Source organism: Ranitomeya variabilis, chromosome 4, assembly GCF_051348905.1.
Source record: "Ranitomeya variabilis isolate aRanVar5 chromosome 4, aRanVar5.hap1, whole genome shotgun sequence".
In the NCBI taxonomy this organism is placed as follows: Eukaryota; Metazoa; Chordata; class Amphibia; order Anura; family Dendrobatidae; genus Ranitomeya; species Ranitomeya variabilis.
In genome coordinates this window covers 603,396,338-603,407,175 of record NC_135235.1, presented here as the reverse complement: position 1 = coordinate 603,407,175, position 10,838 = coordinate 603,396,338, and the positions used below count along the sequence as shown (strand labels likewise).

Genomic DNA, 10,838 nt, shown 5'->3' with positions numbered 1-10,838 from the left:
CAATGTTATTTTTGCCTGTAGCGCATCGCTAGCGCATGCCATTTTCGGCACGCGCAAGCGATGTGCCGTTCTTTTGTGACGGACCTCGGACGCTGCTTGCAGCGTCCGAGGTGCGCCTGAGGTCCGTTCCTCGCTACCGCAGATCGGGGATCTGCGCTAGCGGGGACGGCGAACGCGAACCCTAGAGAAACATTGCGTTAGCGCTATGCGCTTAACGGATTGCCCGAACGCAATGTGAACCTAGCCTTACCTCAACCGTGTCTCTGAACACTGAAGACCTTGTAGAACCTCTGTGTCTTGCTCAGTGGTGATCGGTAGTGTTGAGCATTCCGATACCGCAAGTATCGGGTATCGGCCGATATTTGCTGTATCGGAATTCCGATACCGAGATCCGATATTTTTGTGGTATCGGGTATCGGTATCGAAACAACATTAATGTGTAAAATAAAGAATTAAAATAAAAAATATTGCTATACTCACCTCTCCGACGCAGCCTGGACCTCACCGAGGGAACCGGCAGCGTTCTTTGCTTAAAATGCGCGCTTTTCCTTCCTTCCGTGACGTCACGGCTTCGGATTGGTCGCGTGCCGCCCATGTGGCCGCGACGCGACCAATCACAGCAAGCCGTGACGTAATTTTCAGGTCCTTCTAGGCATTCAGTATTTTAAAATTACGTTCCGGCTTTGTGATTGGTCGCGTCGCGGTCACATGGGCGACGCGACCAATCACAAGCCGTGACGTCACGGGAGGCAGGACAAGCGCGCATTTTAAAATGCGCGCGTGTCCAGCCTCCCGTGACGTCACGGTTTGTGATTGGTCGCGTCGCCCATGTGACCGCGACGCGACCAATCACAAGCCAGAACGTAATTTTAAAATCCTGAAGGACCTGAAATTACGTCACGGCTTGCTGTGATTGGTCGCGTCGCGGCCACATGGGCGGCACGCGACCAATCACAAGCCGGGACTTCACGTAAGGAAGGAAACGCGCGAATTTTAAGCAAACAACGCTGCCGGTTCCCTCGGTGAGGTCCAGGCTGCGTCGGAGAGGTGAGTATAGCAATATTTTTTATTTTAATTCTTTCTTTTACACATTAATATGGATCCCAGGGCCTGAAGGAGAGTTTCCTCTCCTTCAGACCCTGGGAACCATCAGGAATACCGTCCGATACTTGAGTCCCATTGACTTGTATTGGTATCGGTATCGGATTGGATCCGATACTTTGCCGGTATCGGCCGATACTTTCCGATACCGATACTTTCAAGTATCGGACGGTATCGCTCAACACTAGTGATCGAGTTTCAGTTTTCCTTACCTTGGCCATGTCTCTGAGCACTGAACACCTTGTACTTCTGGGCCTCTAGGGTGGTTACAAATCTGGAATATGACAGCACTGCAGGATAATGACTACCTTAGGCTGGTTTCACATTTGTGGTTGTGTCCGCAACGTTTCTGAAGCATACATCCGCATGGTTCTTGATTTCCTATCTTTAACATTGTAGACGCAGGTGCATGTGTTCGCCTGCGTTTGCTTACACATGCGTTTTTTCGCGGTGTGCAGCGGGTCGCAGCTAACGCACCATGTTGGAATTTTTGAGGTGGCAAATTTCAGTCAAATATGCGTAGGCATGCGGATGAGTGCGTAAATAAAACGCATTACTGTCTTTGGGAATGCAGGCGTACGCATATCTTTGCATATGCATGCGTTCGCTGCGCTTGTGTACTTTGGACTGCGCATGTCCAGGAACTGATTTAGACACTCCCATTGAGACACACCCTCCTGGAAATATCAAACGCATGCGCATAAAAAGCGCAAACGCTTGTAACAAGGCATATAAACGCTGCGGTTTTTTTGCCGTCATGCGTAAGCTGATGCAGATAAAAAACACTGCGTTATCATGCGTTTTTGCATGCGTTTGCGGCTGATACCCTGCACACATAGATGCAAATGCGAAACTAGCCTTATCTCTTCATGTTTGATTATACTCAAACCTTTGGTAGATAATATGCATCTTTTTTTTCTTAACCTTTTTTTTGGCCAATTTTCCCTGAGGAGAACAAGCTGCCTAATAATTCTTCAAACTTTAATAAGGGGCATTGTATCTTTAGGCCGCACCCTCTCTCGTTACACAAATTCACATTATCTGATCTGCTTCATCCAACAAGCATTCAAGTTTATACAGTGCCGGAGTTGGAAAATCTGCATACAAATGATGATACTCACTAGCCAATAATTCTGCACAGTGCATGTGTAACTTGATCTTCATTTAGAACATGACCCCATCCATCAATAACACGTGTCATCCATGTATGCAATCCTGTCCAAGTAGAACATGTATCTTCCATTTATGTATGGCTCTTCCACGTCTCTATATGTATGCAACGTGACATCCATATATAACATGACCCTGTCCATGTAGAGCGAATCTCCTCTATGTACTAAGGGGAAACGTCAAATTAAATATACAAATTGCCTCTTCAGAGAGGAAGAGAACTAGAACTGTAGTGCCAGCTACTGGAAATTACAATCCTAAAAGTTATTATCAACCCATTAAAGGGCCACTGTCACCCCCTCCAGCCGTTATAAACTAAAAGAGCCACCTTGTGCAGCAGTAATGCTGCAGTCTAACAAGGTGGCTCTTTTAGTTTTTGGTGCATGTATTCCCAAAATAATGCGTTTTATAAATTCTCCAAAATACCTTTCTTTCGCCAGGGAGGCAGGTCCTCACCCCCCTGCTTGAAACGCCACGCTGCCGTCACTCAAATCTTCAGGGGCACCGGGCACCGCCCCCTCCGCGCTGTTTTCGCATGAAATCCGGCGCCTGCGCTGTGTTGTACTGTCTGGTGCAGGCACAGTGAGCTCTGGCTGTCTGACGTCACAGCCAGGCTTGCAGACTGCGCCTGTGCGGCCGCCCTGCTTGTGAATCCCAGCCCCGCACTCTGCATAATGCATAACACACTGCAGGGCCTGGGATTACCAAGGTGGGTGGCCGCACTGTCCGCACAGGCGCAGTCTGCAAACCTGGCTGTTACGTCAGACGGCCAGAGCTCACTGCGCCTGCACCAGACAGTACAACACAGCGCAGGCGCCGGATTTCATGCGAAAACAGCGCGGAGGGGGCGGTGCCCGGTGCCCCTGAAGATTTGAGTGATGGTAGTGTGGCGTTTCAAGCAGGGGAGTGAGGACCTGCCTCCCTGGCAAAAGAAAGGTATTTTGGAGAATTTATAAAACGCATTATTTTGGGAATACATGCACCACTAACTAAAAGAGCCACCTTGTTAGACTGCAGCATTACTGCTGCACAAGGTGGCTCTTTTAGTTTATAACGGCTGGAGGGGGTGACAGTGGCCCTTTAACGAGGCTTGCCCCATGACTTATGATAAAAGTCAAACCAGAATCTCAACATGCAGACACGTGTTTTGGGGTTTGCCCCTCATCAGTACAAAGTACAACTCGGGCCTAAGGGCTCGTTAAAGCAGGGGTGGGGAACCTCTGGCTCGCGGGCGCATGCGGCCCAGGGTGACTTTTCATGCAGCCCGTGGGCAGGTCCCCGGAATGTGCAATGCTCGGGCAGCAGCCGTATCCTGCCGACCAGGGCCGGACTGGGACTAAAATTCAGCCCTGGCATTTGAAGTCACACAGCCCCACTTGTCACATGGTGACTGTATAATATCTTTGTACACTTGTAGGCTACAAGAAGTGAGGGGAGTGTAACACGACTATATAACATATAATTACAGCTGTATCCAGCATTACAGCTCAGCCCCCATAGAATGTAATGCAGCCAACCCCCATAGACTATAATACAGCACAGCCCCATAGAATGTAATGCTGCACAGCCCCCATAGAATGTAATGCAGCACAGCCACCATAGAATGTAATGCAGCACAGCCCCCATAGAATGTAATGCAGCCAACCCCCATAGACTATAATACAGCACAGCCCCATAGAATGTAATGCTGCACAGCCCCCATAGAATGTAATGCAGCACAGCCACCATAGAATGTAATGCAGCACAGCCCCCATAGAATGTAATGCAGCACAGCCCCATAGAATGTAATACAGCCAGCCCCCATAGAATGTAATACAGCCAGCCCCCATAGAATGTAATGCAGCACAGCCCCCATAGAATGTAATGCAGCACAGCCCCCATAGAATGTAATGCAGCACAGCCCCCATAGAATGTAATGCAGCCAGCCCCCATAGAATGTAATACAGCCAGCCCCCATAGAATGTAATGCAGCACAGCCCCCATAGAATGTAATGCAGCACAGCCACCATAGAATGTAATGCAGCCAGCCACCATACAATATAATGCAGCACAGCCCCATAGAATGTAATGCAGCACAGCCCCCATACAATATATTGCAGCACAGCCCCATAGAATGTAATGCAGCACAGCCCCATTGAATGTAATGCAGCACAGCCCCCATACAATGCAGCACAGGCCCATAGAATGGAATGCAGCACAGCCCCATAGAATATAATGCAGCACAGCCCCATAGAATATAATGCAGCACAGCCCCATAGAATATAATGCAGCACAGGCCCATAGAATACAATGCAGCACAGGCCCATAGAATACAATGCAGCACAGGCCCATAGAATATAATGCAGCACAGGCCCATAGAATATAATGCAGCACAGGCCCATAGAATGGAATGCAGCCAGCCCCATAGAATATAATGCAGCACAGGCCCATAGAATACAATGCAGCACAGGCCCATAGAATATAATGCAGCACAGGCCCATAGAATATAATGCAGCACAGCCCCATAGAATATAATGCAGCAGAGGCCCATAGAATGGAATGCAGCACAGCCCCCCCCCCCCCAATAGCTCCACAATCCAGTCATCACTCATTGATTAAAAAAAACAAACAAAAAAAACACTCTACTCACCTTTCCTCCTGCCCCGCGCTGCTCTGGCTCTGGTCTCAGCAGTCGCAGTCTGCCCGCCCGGTCACACAGCAGGTGCGCGATGATATGACGTCATCGCGCACCCGCAGTGTCAGAGGCAGAGCGGGGAATGATGGGAGAGGGAGCGTCAGCAGACGCTCTCTCCTCCATCATTGCATTCAACTGTACCGGCGTCTATAACGCCGGTATAGTTGAATGCGGGGACGGGAGTGCGCCGACAGCGGGGAGAGTGTGCCGACAGCGGCACACTCGAGCGGCCCACTACTGCCACCGGCCCTTCTGGCATTTGCCAGAACTGCCCGATGGCCAGTCCGGCCCTGCTGCCGACCCTTTAACCCCCAAGTGCACGGCACGCAGCATTCATTGCAGAACGCTGCATGCCTGCACTTGAATGATGACGTCATCTGGGTGGGCGGGGCTAGCACCCAATGCACTCCTGTCCTGGAAGAGGAGCTGCTGCGCTGCCAGAGACTCCAGAGAGATCTCTGTGCAGGCAGCTGTGTGTCTTCCCAGGAATCTGTGCAGGTAGCTCTGTGTCTTCCCAGGAATCTGTGCAGGTCTGCTGGTGATCTCTGTTCCCCCAGCTATGTGCCCCTATGTGATCTCTGTGCCCCCAACTATATGCACCTGTGATCTCTGTGCCTCCCAGGTATGTGCCCCACTGTGATCTGTGGTCCCAGCTATGTGCCCCCCGTGATCTCTGTGGCCCCAGCTATGCGGCCCCGGTTATCTGTGCCCCATAGCTATATGTCCCGTGATCTAGCTGCCCTCCAGTTTTGTACCCCTGTGATCTCTGTGCCCCCAGCTGTTTCCCCATGTGATCTCTATGCCCCCGTGATCTGTGCCCCCAGCTATTTGCCCCCCTGTGATCTCTTTGCCCTCAACTATATGCCCCCTGTGAACTCTGTGCCTCCCAGGTACGTGCCCCCGTGATGTGGCCCCAGCTATATGCCCCCCCCCCTCGTGATCTGTGCCCCATAGCTATATGTCCCCCTGTGATCTCTGTGCCCCCATCTCTCTGGCCCCCCCAGCTATATGCCCCCTTGATTTCTGTGCCCTCCAGCTATATGCCCCGTGATCTAGGTGCCCTCCAGCTTTGTCCCCCCTGTGATCCCTGTGCCCCCCAGCTGTTTCCCCATGTTATCTCTATGCCCCCTGATCTGTGCCCCCAGCTGTGCCACGTGATCTCTGTGCCCCCCCCCAGCTATTTGCACCCCTGTGAACTCTGTGCCCCCAGCTGTTTCCCCATGTTATCTCTATGCCCCCTGTGATCTCTGTGCCCCCTAGCTATATGTCCCCCTGTGATCTCGGTGTCCCCCAGCTATTTGCATCCCTGTGATCTCTGTGGCTCCCAGATTTGTGCCCCCTTGTGATCTATGTGCCCACTATGTACCCCCCTGTGATATTTGTGCTCCCATGTGATCTGTCCCCTCCAGCTATGTGCCCCCAGCTATGAGCCCCCTGTGATCTCTGTGCCTCACCGGCGATGCCTGTCCCCCTCAGTGCGGTATATCGCCCCTCCCCAGTGCGGTGTGCGCCCCAGGGCTGTATGTCCTTCCAAGTGATCTGTATATTCCCCAGTGCTGCATTTACCCCAAAAGTGCTGTATATCCCACCTGTGTTGAATATAGCCCCCAGTGATGTATGTGACCCTACCGGTGATATATATTCCCCCCAGGGACATATATACCCCCAGTGTTGTCTGTGCTTCCTAGTGATGTGTATAGCCCCTCAGTGATGGCTATTCCCCCCAGTCTCCCCGGTGATGAATATATCCCAGCATCTCCTGTGATGTCTATGCCCCCCACAGTCCCTCCTGTAATTTATGACCCTTCAGGGGATCTGTGGAAGCGCATGTAGCGCGAAACAGCTGTCATCCTTAGACACCATGTTCTCCCTGTCCATGTCCATGTCCAAATAAAGACATTTTACAGCATCGGGTTTGGTGAGTGCTGACCACTTTTTTTTCTTTTGTTTTTGAATTATAAATATCTTTTTGGTTGAGCACCCCTTATGCCCATGCATTGAGTAGGAGGTATAGGAGCTGGTGCAGCGTATTGTAGCACGCCGATAGGTGATCGCAAAGGACAGCAGTGCGGGTATATATTGTTTCTTTTTTTGGACATCATTCTCAATGTTTCCTATGTTATGTATGTACAGCAGACCCAGCATCTCCTATGTGATGTATATACAGCTGTCTCAGCGTCCTCTATGTGATATAGATAGAGCAGTCTCAGCGTCTCCTATGTGATGTATAGATAGCAGTCCCAGGGTCTCCTATTTGATGTATAGACAGCAGTCACAGTGTCTCCTATGTGATGTATAGACAGCAGTCAGTGTCTCCTATGTGATGTATACACAGCAGTCCCATCGCCTCCTATGTGGTGTACATACAGCTGTCTCAGCGTCTCCTATGTGATGTATATGATTTACAAAACTTATTAAGACAAAGTTCGCTGCTCTCCTGGGTGACAAACCTGGAAAAGCAGCTATGAGAAGCGACATGATCAGTATCACCTAACATCACAGCTGTACCAAAGAGAAGCAAGCTCCAGCCATCACATTAAGGGTGAGCTACCGTAATGAAATTGTTTGACTAAATATACTGGGATAATTTTCAGGGTGATCATTTTTGTGCGGCCCCCAGTATGATGGTAGAAATTTCCAAATGGCCCCTGGCCAGAAAAAGGTTCCCCACCCCTGCGTTAAAGGGTCGATATTGACTTTTAAGATTGCTACTTCCAGTAGGTGGCACTAGAGTTCTAGTTCTCTTCCTCTCTAAAGAGGCAATTTGCATCCTCTATCTAGATAACATGTCCACATAGAACATGTCTTACCAATGCATGTAACATGACCCTTTCAGGGGATAATGCTGCTACTAGAGAGGTCAATAGTGTAGACGGGTCAGGAACAAGATAATGGGTCCTGGCAGGGTGCATAGGGGTACGATAGGGACTTGTCCCCCTGTACTCTGCTGTGGGTTTATGAGTGTTTGTCTAAGAGTCCAAAAACTCACGCTGGTGTTTCAATTTGTTGCATGTCAGTATCGGCCTAGGGAGTTTGCAAGTACATACTCTGATTGGTTATTCAATATACCCGGGTGATTTTGGGAAGCCAGATAGGGAAGCCAGAGAATATATAGATGATAGGGGTTTCCTTTGCTGTATTGAGCATAACATCCGCTCTTCTCTGATCTTGCTGCTGCTCTCCGTGCGACCTGTGCTCCTAATCATTTAATTCAGCGACCAAAGTAAACATAAAACAACAGCCGATCTTGTAACAAAGGAGGCAAAAATAGTAGTGGTCGGGATTTTCATCCCAAAACAACATCCCTCCATTCCATGCTCGTGATTCAGCCTCATTTGCCTTTACACTGTCACAGTGCTTATTCGAATCTCAATTATTATCTGTGATGTTTTCAATAATTTTCCATCTTAGACATATAAAAACTGGTAAATTCCAGAACTTTTTTTTTCTTTTAGGTTCCATATAAATCTAGGGGAATAAGCCATCTGACGGGAACATGGGAATATATAAGATGCGGCCATATACACAGGTGAACAGCTCCACGGACGAGCCCAGACAGGATCACAGCGGAACCAGGGGAAAAAGGATGTGTGCGAATGAGGCATCAAAATTCACGGGGGGGGGAGGGGGGTTCTCAGACATAAAGCCGCTAGCAAACACCATTAAAGCTTTATTGACACCTGATTAACAGTAGAATAGATAATAACCTTATGGTACAATCTATCTTACATAGAAAACTTTACACAGGATTTTGTAGATCTCTATTCCAAAATGTTTACATCCAGCAGATTCATTAAAATCAGAGAAGAGAGCGTAGAAGGAATAACTTAAGCCAGTGGAAGTATCATACATCCATGGGGAGGGGTATATATATATATTTATATGGGGAGAGGTATGCAGTTATATCCTCAGGTACATTGCTCTCTCCGGTGAGGCCACATTATTATAACACTGGCCGGGATGTAACATGAATGACACAGATAATGCTGCCCTCATCGTCCCCTCCGGTCGTCTTTTGCAGAAGGCTGCTACAGCCGAGCTTTATTGTGCTATGTGGTAGCCTAAGAGAACACAAGGGGACAAAGCTGCACCTAGTCTAGGCGAGATTCAGGGGCCACAGTTAAGGAAGTACCTCCAACATAACATCACATTCACGCCATTCTGCCCTCAATAGATGCCATTAGAGCTACAGCTCTGGGGGGGAAAAAACACATTAAAGGAGCTCTCAATTTTCAGATGGGAAGGGGTGCAAGCCCTTCTCTGCCATACCTGCACACAGTGATTGACGGCTCTACATGTGTAAACTGGAGGGAACCAAAGAAAGCAGGACACAGGCTTTCTCTACTAGTGTGGAGCTGTCAATCACTCTCGGTGGGAGGAGCAGGACTCAGACTTTTAGGGCTCGCTCACACGAGTGTATATCTGATGTTCTATCAGACAGCACTCAGACCAATAATATACTATAAGGTAGTGCAGATCTGTGATTCTTTTTCTTTATGCTGATACTGCAAGTGGCTCAGAAAATCTGATCAAGTGAACCCATTCAAGTCCTTGGGTGCATGTAAAACATCGGACTGCACTTTGATGTCATACGAGTGCAGCCTGATTTCTGCAGACTCAGACAATGGAAAAATTAAGTTATTTGCACTTGTAATATGATTCTATCAGCCGAGAACATCAGATCACAGAAAAAGGACACATGACAAACTCTGAACAGAGCGTCATTACAATAATTGATCCAATCGCATGTGTGAGCCCAAAGAGTCCAAGTCAGAAAATCACAATCTATCCTAGAGTTCAACCCCTACCCCCAGTATCTTCAGGTGCCTTTAGATCTGACAGTCACTTCAAATACTGTTGCTTTTTCTGCAATGTCCAGGATAAAACTCAAAAACTGCACAAAAAAGGAGACTGGAGAACAAACGGGGCACTGCCACATAACATATACAGACATAACAAGACCCCTGTCTTACAGTGTATTGACCTGAGACACATGGGTTGAAGGCTGCACCATGAACACCCAACAGGAAAGCCAGGTGGTGAAGTAATCCAAGGCTGGGGCACAGTTTTGCTCTCTGGTATCAGCCTAAGTAAGCAGCAGGGTCAGAGAATACAGAATGAATATTAGAGATGACTAACAACCCATTGTTAATCGAACATCAACACAGTCCCTCCGTTGATGTACGGTGCTGTGAGGACCATGTGTCTTCAGACTTCAGTGCAGCCTTCGGGAGATACAGGAACACTAACAGGAGAGAGAAAACAACCCATACAAAGAAAAAAAAAAGAACCTTAAAATATTTAAGGGAGCTTCACACCCAAAGTAGCAAAAATAAAAATCTATAACACATTCGTTCCCTCCTTCGAAAAGTACCGGATTCAGAGTCTGGAGAGGAAACTGTTAGTTTGCAAAAAACAGGGACATGACAGCGGCCTCCCTTCTCTGCACAGCCAACGACACAGACGGTAACCAGCAATTAGGAGGATGGACGTTTGTCGATTCTCTGCTGTTCTGAAATCTTGAACACGATACCTATGCGCAAGAAGAACTTCCTCAGGACGGCACGGAGCTCCGGGATCAGGTCAAACTGCATGATCTCACACAAGTGCGGGTAATACTTGGAAGCATGAGCCCTGAACTAGAGAAAGAGTCACAAGTAAGCACACTGTACGTCATCCACACGTAGTATCCATATTCTTTCCTTCCCACCACAGCTCTTTTTTTTTCACTTTAATTTGTTCTCCTCTTCCAGGAGTCATAGCTTTTTTTTTTTTACATTTTCCATTGACAGGCATATAAGGGCTTTTTTTTTTTTTTTATAAGACGCAAGTGGTTTTGATTGATATCAATCATTTTACTATATAGCGTAATCTAAAAAGTAAAAAAAAAATG

The 10,838-nt window shown here is 48.2% G+C and overlaps 1 protein-coding gene across 1 annotated transcript in view; it reads right to left on the bottom strand.

Moving 5' to 3' along the window:
• Positions 1-8,595: 8,595 nt before the first annotated feature.
• The window catches only part of ARFGEF2 (ARF guanine nucleotide exchange factor 2), an 85,678-nt gene continuing 83,435 nt past the window's right edge, over positions 8,596-10,838 (bottom strand). Inside the window, exon 39 of the mRNA XM_077253296.1 lies at positions 8,596-10,584. Within this exon, the coding sequence (XP_077109411.1) occupies positions 10,423-10,584 (162 nt within the window). The 3' untranslated portion in view covers positions 8,596-10,422. The remainder of the gene's footprint in view (positions 10,585-10,838) is intronic.